The sequence below is a fragment of the Hyposmocoma kahamanoa genome, unplaced genomic scaffold (genome assembly GCF_003589595.1).
Source record: "Hyposmocoma kahamanoa isolate Upper Pololo Valley unplaced genomic scaffold, ASM358959v1 279, whole genome shotgun sequence".
NCBI lineage: Eukaryota > Metazoa > Arthropoda > Insecta > Lepidoptera > Cosmopterigidae > Hyposmocoma > Hyposmocoma kahamanoa.
The window spans coordinates 650,382-667,721 of NW_020653776.1; the positions used below are offsets into that span (position 1 = coordinate 650,382).

The 17,340-nt window shown below is 36.7% G+C and overlaps 1 protein-coding gene across 3 annotated transcripts in view; it reads right to left on the minus strand.

The window, feature by feature from the left end:
* Positions 1–7,818: 7,818 nt before the first annotated feature.
* The window catches only part of LOC113229131 (SH2 domain-containing protein 4B-like), a 117,591-nt gene continuing 108,069 nt past the window's right edge, over positions 7,819–17,340 (minus strand). For 2 of the 3 annotated variants that reach the window (XM_026462626.1, XM_026462627.1), the window contains exons 7-11: positions 16,697–16,874; positions 15,572–15,685; positions 11,085–11,192; positions 9,615–9,812; positions 8,950–9,486 (exon numbers count right to left, since the gene is read on the minus strand). In XM_026462626.1, coding sequence (XP_026318411.1) covers positions 9,392–9,486; positions 9,615–9,812; positions 11,085–11,192; positions 15,572–15,685; positions 16,697–16,874 — 693 coding nt within the window. In that variant the 3' untranslated portion in view covers positions 8,950–9,391. Of the gene's footprint in view, positions 8,781–8,949; positions 9,487–9,614; positions 9,813–11,084; positions 11,193–15,571; positions 15,686–16,696; positions 16,875–17,340 lie in introns of those variants that run through there. The other variant, XM_026462628.1, reaches the window with a different exon arrangement.

Here is a 17,340-nt window from a genome sequence, read left to right on the forward strand (position 1 = left end):
TCTGAGTGTTTTTTCTGAGTGTTCGATCTTTGTATTAATAATTATAAAAAGCTTTAATTTTTCAAAAAGTTGCACATTTCACATCGGCAGTCCAAGCGGAAGAGAAGCACGCAACGTCTTTTTTCGCTCTTATTGCATAGGTGTAAAGCCTTTTCTGTCCGATTTAAACGGATTCTGCATTAATAAATGTGGTTTCCCATTAATCACATCTAGCATGATATTTTTCGGCGTAGTGTTGCTACCTAATATCAATCCTTTGACAATATTGCAGTTTGCGCTTAACTATCAATTTCAACTAATTATATTCTGTGTTTTTGGAAACGGAGTAAAATGACAGTTCATAGCGCAGATGTTGCCCGCTTGCAAGCAGCTCTGTCGATGAATATTCTATCGACTGTCGACTGAATATTGGTCACGCTTAGGGAATAAATAGTCGAATTTGTTTCATTTGAGTCATCCTCGACATTATTCATCCATTTACTGAGAACAAGTTCATTTGAATTGTCAAGTTTCGTAAGTTACACACTGTATTTAGACCTATATTTATGAAATATACGAAGAGGAGATGTATTTTAAAGATTTTCATTTTAATTCAATATAGATAATCAAATTCTTGTTGAAATGTTTATAGATAAAAAATGATCTCGATGATAGTAGGCCAACTGTCAAAATAATAATAAAGAATAGAGTAATTAGTAATCATTAGAGCATCGTTACGTTCACAATTAAGACATTTTTGGCTAAATTTTATCATCTTTCGAAATCAATCGATAAAACTATCCACAAGAACTACATGACTATTTGAAATTTTATGAAAACTGCCAACCCTACGAATGTCATTTTAGTCCGTATTCAAAAAAGACTATGTCGTTTACATTTAAATTGTTAACAGATAACTAGTAGAGACAATGGTTAACTGAGCCGGAAGGCAAGACTTTGGTCTTACGTTGTCATTCAGAGGAAGTAGTGAGTAACCACTGCGCCATCATTATCGTCAACCTCTGATACGTCCCACTAGGACATCATTTTGTCACAAAAAAATTAGTTCTTTATAAGGTTTTGATTGAACTTTTGGATTTTGACCCATAATTATTAACTTCGATAACTTGAAAAGAGGTAATAATTTTGTTCACATTCGTAGTTTTTTATTGGCCGCTATTAATTACAAAATGTCTACCCGTGTGAATTGAACTTTATTCATATTTTGGATGATTTATTTTAAAACTGCGAATGTGTACGAAAACTTTTGTTAATTGTTATAAATATATATAATGTATAATTGCGTTTCGGAAAAATGTTGTTTGGTTATAATGATTAAAAAAAAATGTCGTTGCTTTTGAATAATTTAAAATATTTAAGCTATAGTTTAACTGTATTGAATAGTACTCAATGTTTTAAAAATTAGAATTTGTCACTGCCAAAAAGTAATTTTAGTATAATGAGTTTTGTACTTTCGAAGAGTTTTGTGTAAGTCAGTTTTCTTACTCGACGCAACTGGGAAAACGGAGTACCATATTTGTAAATACTGTATAGTGTTACATTTTATTACACGCGATATTAATAAACACTTTACAAAAACATATATATTTTTTATTATCTTTCAAACCACCCAAGTCTGTAGATTTTATTAAAACTTTTAAGATTGTTCAAATACTTTAACGCTTATCACACTACCCAACTTCCAGGGCCCTGCATCAAGTGTTCGCGTGGCCCCCACCCCTAGTTAGTTGCTCTCTTATTACACTCTGCCAACCAGGCCCTACTCATTCTGAGCGCGAATGTCGAGAGTGTGGAACGTGTTGCTGTCATGGCGCCATCGAAGCTTGTATTTGTTGTTGTCGTTTCTTATCGATCAAATATAACTTTAAATCCCTAGGCTACATCATAATTAATATAATCTTTTTTCCATAAAATAATGTCTGTCTTTGTACATGTCTATCAGGCACATCGAGTATATGACGAGAAATAGAGACGAAATAAGACCCATGTATTCCAGGTAACACGTGACCTGTGTGTACGTCTCCATATATCCCAAAAAATATTCCGTATTTATTGTAATAAAGATAATATCTCTAACAATGCCGTGCTGTTCTATTCGGTGGTGTAGGAAAAACAGCAAAACATCTAATTACAAAAAAAAACCGTAATCACACTTCATCGGTAATTAAATATGTAATTTTGCAATTTTCGTCCATTATAGCAACGCTCAAGTTAACTGGTCGATTTAAAGTGAAACAATTGACGACACCCGTCAATTGTTTCAAATTCGGGCTGGCCAATCGGAACGCAGTTGTCACAGTAATGATATGGCAGAATAGTTTTCAAACAAATTAAATGACATTTCGTCTCTATTTCTGGTTATATACTCAATGATCGGGCACAACAAATTTTTTTCTTAACTTCACGACATGGCGATAGAGCAAAACAAAATGGCTGCGTGCACTAAGGGGACGAAACAATACGAATGCTCTCCTGATTAGTCGCGCGTCAACTGAACTCCCTGCCTAAAGGTTATTTTATTACACTTTCCCAACTAGAAGGCACAGGCATCGGGTCGCCTTCAGTCGCCTTAATAGGGAACCTGAATACCTAATTCTTATTACACCTCATTAGGTTAAAGTAAGAGCCCCTTTGAAATTGGGTAGTGTAATTGACGTTAAATATAAAACAAAAATGTTTTCGTTTAAACTTCACGTGTGGGTACAATGAGTACCGACACGTGAATGATAAATGCGGAATAAGGGAAAGGGGAAAGCGAAACTAAATATCCACTTGAAACTTTTTCAAGTGGACACTACATAATACACTTCCGGACACATAATTCGAACCACCACGCATTTCCAGTATTAAGTGTTCTAAGTGTAAACAATGTTTGATTGATCAAAAACTTATGCGAATTTGAAACTAGTATACTAAACGTCTTTTCCATAAGTCCTTGTTGGGAATTTGTATTTGCAAAACCGGGGGAGAACTTTTTCTTCGATGATAACACTATTTTTGTATTCTAACACTTTACGACAAACATATGCGAGTTGACTCGAATTATGTGTCCGGGAGTATATTTAGTGGATTTGTACATATTGTATCATGTAACATCCAAAGAAATGCCACAGTTGTTGCTCGTTATATATAGTTATTTCTCAAGCGGCGACCGTGTACCGAAAGATGCAGCGTGGTAAAACCTACAAGGTTATTTTTAATAATACCAAGTAACGGGACGAACTAGTCGTGCACCTGGTGGTAAGCGACACGCCTATCCATAACAGTTGTGATCCCACTCAGAACTTTAAATCGCAAAGGTCTTAGGGACACTGCCACTGCGTCCGTCACGCTGAGACATAAGTTGACAAGTCCCATGAGCCAACAATTTCACAAGCACCTTTACTCTTCTAAAGCGGAACGCAGTAATGCTCTCATTACTGCTTGGCGGCAGAAGTAGGTAAGATGGCAGTACTTCGCTGGACAAACTTTTTCACTAGGAACGCTATTGCTGCTGAAGGTGGACGGGCGACCTGCGACCCAATTCTGATGAATTTTTCTTGAAACCACTTAAAATCCCTAAGTCCATTTAGGTATTTTATGCACTATTACCACCATTGGCGAAAACTCAACATTGTCTATGGTTTAGTCTCACCGTTTTGTTTCTAAGCAGTTCCTATACCATGTTTCGAAAAATTAGTCCAATGAGATGACTTCTAACCTAAGTCCAAGAAAACCCTTTGTCCATCTATTTTTTTATACAAATATCACTAAGTTGATACTGAAGGGTTTGATATTCTTGGAATATGTGCCCATTCATTTGGTAGATTTTTAGGAAATTAACACTCAAATGGCAGATTACGCTGATGATAAAACAGAGGAACTGGAATAATAGGTACTTATTCTAGTTCTTCTTTTTCGTACATTGACTTGCAAATAAATGGACGACGGGGCTAATACAAAAACCACGAAAAAAATGGCCCAAGTCAACCTATTTAAACGTAGTGGCATGTAAAGGAATATGAAAAAGCTAAAACGTTGAATTTAAATTGTAATGTCATCGTAGTACTGTCTAGTTTTGTTTGCTTCGCTGTCAGTCGAACAAACGAAGACTAAAGCGTGAATGACGACACTTGATGATGACACTTTTTAGCGAGGACCCGACGTCCATATAATTAAGTCAATGTTTTCATATTACTTAGTACCTACCCTATTTGGTTCTTTAGTTTATGCTACCTAAAGTAAGCGTTTATTTTTGTTAAAATTAAGATTCAAAGATTAATCTGAATGTACGATTATAGGCTTTCTTTTGTATCTTTTTTTTTTAACGTTTAAGTAACGCACACACTCAACATAGCCCCGCGCTAGGAAAACCCTGTGTCGCGGGTGCCATGGACACATACATAGACAACCACAAATTACATCCAAACTCACGAGAGAAATAAACGTAGGCCATACAAATATTTCTCCCGACCCGGGAATCGAACCTGGGACCTTTGCGTGGCAGTCCGGCATGGTAACCGTTCGGCCACGGAGGCAGTCAATCTTAAAGGTATCTTTGAATTTATTGTTTTACTCATAAAATTTCTCACCAATAACCATGGCTAAACACTTCAGAGAAATTTACCTCTAAATCCAGAAAAAAAAATTTAAATCCTTAAGTCCAATCACAATTCATAATAACAAACGTTTTATACAAAAAGCCCCCAAAGCGATACTCTTTGACCACCTTTACTCTTTCGAAGATTTCGTGTTATTGTTTCAAAGGCAAAAAAAAAAACAAAAATATTGTGCAATATCTCGAAACTGAAAAAACGGACTAAGGGATTTCTTGAAATGCACCATTCATTTTTATTTATTTTATTTTATTTTATTTTTATTTTTCCTGAAACTATTGAACCTCTGTTGAGGTTATGTTGCAGTGCAGTTATAATATTTGTATTCTGCTACAATCTAGTTGCAATGGCAGTTGAATCTCTAGAGTGCCAATGATCAAATATCTAACGAACGATGTTGCCTTACTAAAACTACCATGGAAATTACTAAGCATATATTTTTGTCTTCAGCAATTTAATGTCAAATAATTAGTAGACTACACTGTCACTACTACGACGTGCCACCGATAGATTTGGAGATCTGTCACACAGGTTAGTTCCTAGTATAGACTCCAGTCTCTTGCAAAGGTACCCTATTATTTAAGCATTTTCATGTAAATTACATTGTAAAAACTTTGTACCCTTGTAAGAGTAAAATAAAGATTATTATTATTATTATTATATGCCATCGAAGAGCAGAATAACAAAAAATGGCAATGGTAGTTGTATAGTAGCTCGGTGGCTAGTCACTAACAAGCTACTACTAAATTTTTAGAAAAATACCACACGTACAACATCCTGCCCTTGACATACTATCTTCAAGGATGGAAAAAAATAATTTCCATAGTCTAAGCATTCTATCGACACACATCTGAGATGATTTTTTTATGGCGGGCATCTTGAATTTGCCATGAAATTTTTTGATTCCGGTAGAACCTGACCAAAGTCTTTGACAACTTTAATTTGAGAGCCATGTGCCCATCTCTGTCGCTTTGGCGGGTAGCCTGTGCCCTACCTGGAGCACTATTCCAAGATTTCCGGTTTATCTCGTACACTCGTTGCGAAGGCTGTGTGTTAGGCGTGTGACTGTTTGCTACTTATAGGTTTTGTTTCAGGTTTGTTTTTAGTTAAGTTCCACACAACAAGCGGCCCGCGTGGTCTGTGTAATAATGATAATAATAACCCACACACTCAACAATAGCCCAGCACTAGGGAAACCCTGTGTCACGGGTGCCATGCACACACATATATAGTAACAAATTACAAGGAAACTCACGAGATACGAGATACATAAATGTAGGCCATAAAAATTTAATATTTCTCCCAGCCTGGGATTCGAACCTGGGACCTCTGCGTGGCAATCCGGCATGGTAACCATTCGGCCACGGAGGCAGGTAATTTAATTTTTTAATGTATTAAGCTATTGACTGTTTGCTAGTGGTAGTTTTTGTTTCAGATTTCATTTTTAGTTAGATTTCATTGGGTGGGAGGGAGCTGGGTAGTTGGTATGATCGCGTCAAGTCGTATCCTAAAATACTTCAATAGACACTACCCGTACATCATCGATAGTTGCAGAGATTCAGCAAACTCACTTTTGTGTGGCGGCCATCATGTTTCGCCATATTGGAAAACTTTTGGTCTCAGTAGAACCTGAGCAAAGTTTAGACAATTTTGTTTGAAAGCCTCATCTCTGACACTTTGGCCGGGCAGCTGGTCCTACCTGATGCATACCGTTCCTGATCGCAGATGATTTAAAATTGGCAGACTAGGTGAAGGTTGCGGAAATCCGCTGAATGCAAGCAGTGCAAGACCTTGTTACCCCAAATACTGCTTGAAAAGATGTCGAATGCTGAATATAGATCAAATGAGTGGTGGTCGTAGTACGATACAGGAGAAAATTTAAAGAAAATTATATTTTTCATATACTTTTATTTTTATCTGGCAGTTTATGACTAAGTAAAAGGTACAAATAGATCTATAGATTATCTATAAACGATATAAATGGCATACAAGTCGTTTTAAATAACTATAGACCTGCGATTTCGACTATGAAAGCGAATATTTAATTCAATACCTTACAATTACAATACTTTACATTTTTGTTCAATAGCTATTAGAAGATGCGAAACAAATGAACATGTTTTGTTGTCTTTCTAATGCAAACATTTGCAAAAGGAGCAAAGGAGACTTCCGATCTTTGGTTTTCCAGAACGAGCGCAGATGTCTAATACTGAAGCTTTTTAACCAGGGAAAAACTAATTTATCACAATAAATACATTTTGTTCTTATCTACAGTTTCAAATTGCGAAAATGTAATTGAATAGAAATAGAAATTTAATTTGACTCAAAATTATTAAGTATATTTATTCTATTGAATATAATGATGTTGTTATTACCATGATATTTATATATTTATCGAATAAATTCAAAGAAAAATTTCTTCGATCCGATTGAACATGTTGTTGCTATATAGCCTCGATACAGCAAATCGTAATAATAACGTCAAACTTTTAATTTATTTCATAAAATTCATATGAAAATGCTGAAAATGGTACTCGTTTTTTGATATCACAATAAAGGAAGTCACCCTACTCATTAACGCAGAATAGGGTTGAACCGGTCAAACGTGGTTCTACCAGTAGAACTGTGACTGTGTGACCTCCTTGCATCGTCATTCCAACTTTTTATTTAAATTTCTTATTTTATTCTCACACTCGTATTTAACACATCTCTTCTTATCGTTTTGAATCTTTACTAGTTATATTTACACCGTTTACATTTTGAAAATCATAATATCATTGTGAAGCCTGAATAAAACCTATAAAACTGGACTTTCAATTTTTGAACTACTAAACTTACTAAGTAAGATGTGTGGAGACTGTGCAGGCGGCGGAGGCTACTACTACTCTCTAGGTTACATTACTACTACATTCCATTCAACAGGACATAACGCCACCAGCACCAGCACCCCCTTACAGAACTACGGTTAATGTTACTTGCTCGTAGTCCTACTGGTAGAGCCACGTACAAAAAATATTGCCCTTGGTACTGTCAATACAACTACACAGTAGGACCTTGGGCAAAGAACGCAGAAAAACCTTTACGTCCATGCTATAAAATTGCAACGGTCATTCTCAGACTAGTGTTCACTACCAAATTTTCGTGGCAATTTTTATAAAGTACTCGATATTTTTATCGTGAAATATTATTTAATAATTACACGATAATATACCTACTTGAATATTTAAATAATAACAATTGCCACGGGTAAATTAGGTTGTGAACACTAGTCCGAGAATAACAGGAAAAAGTTGTTGCACGTTGACGACCACACACTCGAAACATACAAATACTTTTTCTTTCCTTCTAAAACTTTTTCAGCCGGGCTTAATGTAATTCCGCGTAAAGTGTGATGATTCACTAACGCCATAGTTATAGAGTAAACAGTGGGGAAATGCTCCGTCCATTTTTACCACACACTTTTTTCAAATCATATATTGTTTGGCGCGATTAACATTGTGATATCATAGACGAGTATTGCAGTCTTTTTTTAACTACTGATTTCTGAATGCCTGTAATTATTTTATTGAACGAATTTGCAATATAGCATCTTTAATTAAAAACGTATCTTATTTCGGAAAGTAGTTTTTGGTTAACTGACAACACACAGATTTAAAAAAATAACAAATACTTGCCGATTCGGATAGAAACGATTCTTTTATTTTGTTGTGTAATGTATTTTGTCAGTCGCCATTTTCAATTTCATCATCATTTTTTAATACTTATTTAATAAAAAAAAATCGAGATTTAATCGCTTTTAATATTTTTTTAAATCGATCGATTTAAGTCACGTATAGCCAAAAGATTTAAGATTCAAGAAAGAACTTCTCTGTGTGCTGTTATAATATTTTATAGCACCTTCGTTTTTATTTACATTTACATGTAATTATTATATATACAAGTCTACCTAATAGAAACTAAGTGAACATTCACACGAGTGGCGTTTTTAAAGTTGCAATGTAGCGTGAATGCAGCTCATGTGACTCTACACCTTAACAAGTAAAATAAAGTAGAAAAATAGCAAATGCGTATTCAGAACTTTACATTAAAAGTAACTAAACGATTTCAGCTTAGTGACTAAAACAGTATATTACTGATCTATGGTCCCTATCGGTTAACAATAATAGTAAATTTAGTGTTCAGTCAACAAAGAACGTTTATTTGAAAGTTATTTTATTTGTAATTAATATAACTACTTTGACAAATAATTCCACTAGTTCTACCAATAGAACTAATGGAAATAGAGAAAGTCGCTCATGTGTCATCATCTTCCTTCGCAATCTGTTCTTGTTGTGAGTTTTTCACATATTTTTTTTTTATTATACCAGCCAATGTCAAAATTATAATAAGTTTTTGCCAGTAACGCCTCATGCATCACGTGTAACATAAAAACGTTATAATAATTTGCTAATAAATTATTGAAGGCGTTTCATAGTAAGAAATTATTCACAGCATCGCCACAGATTTTTTGCTTTATACTTCAATATACATTTATTTTATTACATGTTTATGTTCGACGAATATTACATCTCGTTAGAACAGATTGTGAAGAAATATAGCGGCGTGAAAGCAGATCATATCACGAGTATTTACAAATAAATCTCATATCTACTCTTTCAAACTTGGTGTCTACATTAGTGGCTATTAAAATAGATTATTTTTTGCAAGCCTCTCATAATAGTGATTAAATCGACCTAATCGACAAATTAAACAACGTTCTGTGTTAACTGGTCACAAATAATAAAGCCCGATATTATCTATACGACTGGCGTGCGCGCAGGCGGACACGCCGTCCTGAGAATCTCCCCGGTTTCTGTTATTGGCACCGTCTTATGATAGTTTATGAGATCAGCTGTAACAAAACACATTTACTCATTAATACAAGTTCCCCAAGAAAGATAAGGTATGATTGGTCGATTGACAAGTTGTAATTTCCCACGGCATTTTTAACGTGAATTTATTAAATATTTATAGTTATACCTAGAGTGTTATGAGAGTCCATGCCAGTTCCTGGAAGCAAACGGTATCCGGCCGTCGCCTCGACCAGGTAGTGCTTGCAATGACCAGCGCAGCGGTAGGAGACTGCGTAGCCCCATACACGCTCTGATAGACGCACCAGGAAGCTGCCTTCAGGCTTTGATTGCAGTATTTGTTCGGCTTCTGATCTGGTGATCAGACCTATGGAAGAATACAAATAATTTTTTATTTAAATCCAGTCATTTTTTCTTGTCACAGCTCGGCGCTAATGAAAAACAACGCTTTCTAGGAGGAACAAACTCTGAATTGCTGATTTTGTTGATATATTTAATAGCAATACATGAAATGTTACGCAGTTTTAGGACACGGAAATTCACAATATTTTCGTCACAATTAATCTAAAATAAAATGCACTTATCAGGCTAAATTTGCGTGTACACTATTTTCCCAGTATTTATAAAACACCGGCACAAGAACGGCACGCTATTGATGGCCGTTTTGACGTTTGTCCGCTCTCCAAATTTCGTATAAATTCATAACTACGTTGAAGGAGCTAATTGATGTACGTTGTTGTCAATAGTGACGTGCAGTAAAATTTTACGACACAACTCGGCATATGTTTTTCGTAATTCAAAATTTTTGAAAATGAAATCTAATACGATCGTCACATACAGGAGGTAGAAGTTGTGCTGCCTAGCAGCACAACTTCTACCTCCGGCAATCGCGTCAAAACTCAACGCAAAACAAAGCAGTTTTGAATTGACGATATATTAAGTAAACATTATTATTTTCGTTTTATTAAAACTTTTTAATCAGCTACCCCTTGCAATACTAGTTATAAATTTAAAAACTCATAGATGAGACTCGCATTCGCTTATATTTTTTTCGTTAATGAATTGAGATTTGACCTCACTTCACTTGTGATCTGTCAAAACGGCCATCATAGCGTACTGTAATGGATATTATCTACGAAACAGTCCCATATTTGTTACTAAGTTTTGATTACAGTGCCCTCTTTTGGTTATACGGGAATTATTTAAGAAACAGTATTGATGTAGATAATGTTGTTTGAATTTAATGCAAATGAATTTTGAATCATCGTGAACCGCCATGACACTCAGGCAGTTTATACACCACACTCATGTAGTCCAATAAATTCAGTTACAAAAAATTAATTCAACATACCTGTGTCTAGTTTAAAAGAAAACGGATAAAATGAGTTTAGCATCGAGTATATAACCAGAAATAGAGACGAAATGTCATTTAATTTGTTTGAAAACTATTCTGCCATATAATTTCTGTGACAACTGAGCCCCGATTGGCCAGCCCGAATTCGAAACAATTGACGGGTGGCGTCAATGGGTGCCGCTAGCGACCGTGTATGACAAATTGCACAACGCTTCTAGTGGTCACACGAAGATCTAAATTTTGTAGTACGCGGTCTGGTGTGGTAATACTTTGCTTCCAACTTACCATGAAACCAATCAACTGGTTTGTTGTTCTCGTCAAAACCAACGCCGCGTTTCAACTCCTGGTTGCGGAACCACTCCACCACCGCCTCTCTGCTTGGCGGTTTGCCAGCTGCAACAACAACGTTGTTATTTTAATGGGTTGTGTGCAATTAGTATGTGATTTACGGACTTACGAATAAGAAATCAATCGGATAGGAATTTAATAGCTATGTTTCTTAACTTAAATTCGTTTAGCTAGACAGATTTCAGGGTTCATTGAAAACCAGCGTCACAACCTAGTTTCGGCTGTGTGGGCTCGGTGTGTAGAAAGCTTAAGGAAGAAAAGTCAGGTGTAAAAATAGTTAAAATTACATGGAACTAATGGGAATAATTGGACGTAGTTAAACAAAAAGGATCCAATGCACATCCAGTCACTTTCGAGATATGGCAGTTTGAAGTCAAAAATGTTTCTCTCTTGTTTTATTTTCAAAACTTATAATGTCGTGTAACTCCAGAGATATTTTTTATGTTTATATGTTGGATTTCTTTTGCAGATCTAAGAGGTTAGACTTTAGGAACCGTTTGGTACATATAACTAATTTTTTGGATTGGATCATTTTTGATTAACTACGTGCAATAATGACATATTAAGGTAACACTGGTTCCACGTGGAACTGAGTACATGGAACTACTAGGAATAAACGGGTATTGGTTTAATACGTCAGTCTTACTTATAAACGTTCCTTATAAATTACAAGGAATTTATCCTTATAATACGTCCTTAGAAAAAAGTCCCTCATATAAGGAATTTACCTTATAATATTGTACAGGCGTTTCCGGCATAGGGATTTGTAGAACCACAATTATACTTTTATCACATACAGTTAAGTTTAATGTGTCACACATGTACCGCGCCATTGTTCCCGTTAGAAAGGAAGGAAAATTTTGCTTTCCAATAACTGTACATACCACGTACATACCACAAGATTGTATTCTTCGAATATACGTAAGTAACCACATGAATTCATGTGTGCCATATTGGGGTTGTGCTACATTGGTCACTTATGTACCTACTAGAAATTTTGTATAAACCCCTCAAAATATCTGTGATCTTCAGCTTCAGTAATATTGCCACAGCAATATGGGTTTTACTTAAATTTTTTTTATTTTTATAAAATATAGGTGCGCATTTGACCTTCATCTCACCTAATGGAAAGTGATGATGAGGTCGACGATGGAGCATGCACACTTAAATAATGCCTATTCACTCTCGCCTTGAAAAGGTCCAAGTTATAACGTTCAGGGAACAAGTCTGCAGGCAGGGAATTCCACTCCATAGCCGTTCGCCATACAAATGTGGAAGCATAACGTTTTGTGAGAATCTTTGGAATATCCACAACATAGGGGTGGAACCCAAGCCTACGCCTAGTCCCCCCGGTGATGGAAAGGGTAAGGCGGAATTAAATCGTGTAATTCCAAATAAAATACCGATAAGCAGGCAACTTTACAGCGGTGTTCAAGGCTCTGCAGCTTCGTCTCCATTAATTCCGAGTCACCTATAAGCCTCTTGGCATGGTTGTCAATTGAAACCAAAGTGGCCAGTTGATATGTCGCAGAGCCATCCCAAAGTTGCCAGCAGTACTCTATGCACGATCGGACTTGTGCTTGGTACAGCTCAAGCAACTGTCCCGGTGTAAAGTAACGCCTCACCCTGGAATGGATCCCAAGCTTCCTTTTGCCGAAGTTTAAATTGGACGACAGGTCCATTCCAAGTAGCTGGAGACAATCGGCTATCGACTATCGGATATCGTAGGCTATATCACGAAAAGTAGGAGTCAGCTCAAAGGGACTCCGTTTTGTGGAAAATAGACACGCCTGCGTTTTGGTAGCGTTAAATTTGACAAGATTGGCATTGCCCCAATCGGAGACTGCCTGGAGTGTCAAATCTAAACGGCTAACCATGGACTCTCGACAAGACTGGATTTCCTCTTCACTGACTCATGCATTGGTCAAGTACCTATCAACAACTGTGCTGTTATCAGCATATGCAAAGGTACCTGGAATTAACATATCATTGATATGCAGCAGAAAGAGAGTTGCAGACAGTACGGAACCCTGAGGAACTCCGAGGGATGAATCCGGTTTCACGCACTTTCCGATAACCGATTTCAATAAAACTTGTCAAATAGATGTAATTCCACGAAATTTTGCGGTCGGTTCTTTTTTTTATGAGAAAGTTATAATTATGAGAGCATTACTGCGTTCCGGTTTGGAAGGTAACCCTTGCCAACTTAGGTCTCAGGATGACGGGCGGAGTGGCAGTGTCTCTCAGATCTTTGCGATTTAAAGCTCTGAGTGACACTGCAACTGTTATGGACAGGGGTACCTTACCATCAGACGAATGACTTGTTCGTCCCGTCACTGATATTATAAAAAATTTTAAAAAACTTTCGGTCATTAATGATGTACTGTATACGGAAAGCCATATCTGCCGTCCACTAACTATGGACGTCGGGTCCGCGCTAAAAAGTGTCCGCACTTGTAAGGCGCTAAAATCGTATACAGAGCGCGACACTCCGCTTTAGTCTTCATTTGTTCTACTGACAGCGCGATACTGCGATGACATTACAATTTAAATTTCGAATAGGTTGACTTGGGACATTTTTTTCGTGGTTTTTGTATTAGACCCATCGTCCATTTATTTGTAAGTCAATGCGGCGAGGTGACAAATGGTCAAATATCCGTTTTAAACAGCAAAAGACAGACCACAAAATCATCTTTTCAAAACAGTTAAAATTATTAGACTTATCGAAAACGATAAGTCGAATGACGATGCACAGCTGAAACGTCATTAAACAATTTCAATGTTCTAAAACTGGATTAGGGTTTTTTATGATATTTCAAAAAAGTTTTCGTTAGCGGACGACACATATATACACAATCCAGAGACTTCCTCATCTTAAAAACTGTTCACTAATCAAGGTTGTCAAACAAAATAATGTTGAAAAGGGGGCCTGGTGAGATTTAGTAGAGACGCGCTTCTGAAGCAATCTTATACGATTACGAGCAGCAATAATACTTCTCAATATAAAAAAACTACCTTACCTTCCCAAAACGCCATAATGGTATGACTGATATCCCTATAGTGTTGGTAGCAAATATTATGACAACACTCTGATATAGTTTGCACCAGCGTATTCCTTTCTGTCAATCGATCTTCCTTCATTTCAAGTTGTTGCAGTTTTTGTTGGAATAAATTCAATTGGTTTTGCATAACGTCGATACGTTTGTTGTATAATTCGTTTTCTATTGTCAAATTTTCCACTTTTCTCAAAAGATCTGCTTCGAAAGGTGAAAGTTTTATATCATTTTGTTGTAAAGGTACTCGGTAGACAGAATTTTCCTGCCGTTTATATTCTTCTTTCGTTCTTCTATTTTCTTCAAAAGGCATAAATTCAAGTTCTGCGTAAGTGATACCATTTTTGTTTTTAATTTCTTTTTTATTTTCTTCATTTTTGGTCTCAGCTAAGTGATTCTTCAACCCTATAACTTCATTTGTTAATTTCTCCAAAACCTGTACTTGTTCTGCTTTGAAATCTTGAAGGAATTTATAAATGTCTTCTTTGAAAGTTTTCTTTCCCATAGGCCTTGCATATGATTGCCTTCTTGCGGCTGTATCTTCAGATTTTCGAGACATCGTTTTGATTGATAATGTTACGTTTGTTAAGATATGCTGAATATATCCCCAAATATAGTACATCAGGTAATGAATTGAATTGAAAGCTTGTTAATGACTTTTATACCACTAAAACTCTTACAAGAATCTAAGAAAGAATCCAAAAACGAGAACCGAAAAAAACTTTATAAAAGGAGAACCAATTTCAATTATATAAATTTTCACGTCTGACTGACTGACACCAGAGAACTACAGTAACATTATATTCACAAAACACCCGGTAATATAAGAAATAATTACATATTTATAATTCAAATTACGCAGTTAACTATTTTCCTTCTTTTTATGCGTCACAAATTCCACATGGGTACTATAGCAACACAGTTGCCAATACGTTGTACTGTTTAAATTACCAATTAAATACGAGGTGCGTAAAAAAAGATAATTTAAGTATGACATGTACCTTCTGTGTAATGTTCCAATGATGGGCCCTCATTTTCAAATGATCTCTCAACGATTGGAATCACAAGGTCTTTATTTCTTACTATTTATTATCAGGTAGTCTCAATGTTGTTATAATCGGCTTTTTACCCACCATCGCCACAACTTATTTCTGAATAGTATATTTGCTCTTGGCGCTATTACCTCACAATGAGATAGGGTATAAAACTTTCTGTTAATGGCATAATTTGCATTTATTTGTATTACTTGCAGCATTGTTACTCCAAGCAGGTGTTAGAGATCGTGTGTTTGTTGACTTGACATCGAGTCTCATTACTGCCCTTAAAATATCGAGGTCCTGAATTATTTCACGCGAAAGTGTGGCGTCTCACCTTCCGGTGCAGGCGGCGCAGGCGCAGAATCGAGGTCGGCGTTGCGACGATGCGCCTCACGCGCAGCTCGCGCGATCTCGCGCATCGCCGCTTCAGCTTCCTTCGCTTTACGCTCTGTAACCAATTTAATTTTCCAGTGTAGATAAGTAGAATATTCAAAAAATATAATGCGTTAGTAATGAAAAAAATAATTACATTAGTTGTTTATAGGAGGTACCATGTTTTTCAATTCACGCGAACTGTTGAGAAAACTTCTTCATTGGAGATGGTTGATGAGATGGTACATTCCAAAATTGTATGTCCACTCATTCTTATGTATATTTAGTTAATATCTAAGTAATAAATATAAATATCAGGCAACATCACAGACGGTGCTCTGGTCCCAAAGTAAGTAACTACTTGTGTTATGGAAATTGGAACCAACGACAGACCTCAACACTCAGATTCAAGATAATATAGAAAGTTGATTTTCTACATTAACCCGGCCGGGAATCGAACCCAGGAACTCAGAGATGGCGACACAATTATGCAAGCCACTCGACCACGGAGGTCGTCTAAAGGTGGTGGTTCGCGTTGAGACCGAAACGAGAGACACAGACGGGAGACCAAAACCGTTACTTGACTTTGTAGGTGTTCAGTTCACGAGTGAGATCGAGACAGACGACTGCGACGCGAGACCGAAGACAGTGAGACAATCTCTGCTGCGGACAAGTGGTATCGCGAGTCTTATTCGAAAAGCAAGTGGGCTATTGTGAAAAATTACGTCGTTTTCTGATGGGAAAACGAATAAATTAATTGAAATGATATGACAACATCCTACGTTATTTAATTGGCAGGTTGACTCATACAGGGATGAAAATTTTAAGGATGATATTATGTTAATATTGATAACTGTATAGCTTTCCATTACGCTGCCCATAACTTTCCAGTACACGGGTGTCTCCAACGACTGGCAACGCAATACTGATTAAACAGTGGTCGCTGTCTCGGCGCCTCACAATACACCACCAGAGACGAAGACATTTGTTTCGGTCTCCTGTGTCTGTCTACCATCTCGGTCTCCTATCTATGTCTCGACATGAAAGACGTAAGATCCAATAAGGTTTAAATGCAATGATTTTATACCCTGCTCTCTCCAAGCAGCCTCATCTTCTTGCGCATGCTGCTGTGCGTCCCGTAAAGTCCTCGCTCTTCTGGCCTTTAACCCTCGCAGGATGTCGCCTGCACGTGCTGCAGCCACACGACGCTCCCAAGCCGCCACCCGGTGGCTAACACCGTCGCCGTTGTTTGGGATACCTAAGTCCTAAAATGCAATATAATTATTATTATTATTATATAAATATTATCCCTGTCCCCGTCACATATACGGTTATTACCATAACTCAGAGAGGGCTAGAAGATCACGAGTATCGTTGTGCTTGTTACTGGATTTTTGCATTTTTGGTTTTCAACAAGTTTTTAGCGCCATCTACGAGAAATCTATTAAAGTATTTCGTCACCCAGTTGGATACCTTTACAGCTACCAGCCCTGGCTAGAGATGTCGCTATTAACTTTTAATTGAATTGACATTCAACTAGTTTGCGATTTAGATAACAACCAACTAAACTTAGTTGGCATAGAGTCTGGCACGGTTTGCTAGAAGACGTCGATTCGAATCCGGCCGGATCGAAGGAATTTTTTATAAGAGTTCGATCTTTGTATTAATGATTATAAGAAACTAGTGGAGTAATTTCACAAAAAATTATTGAATATTAATTCAACAAAAATT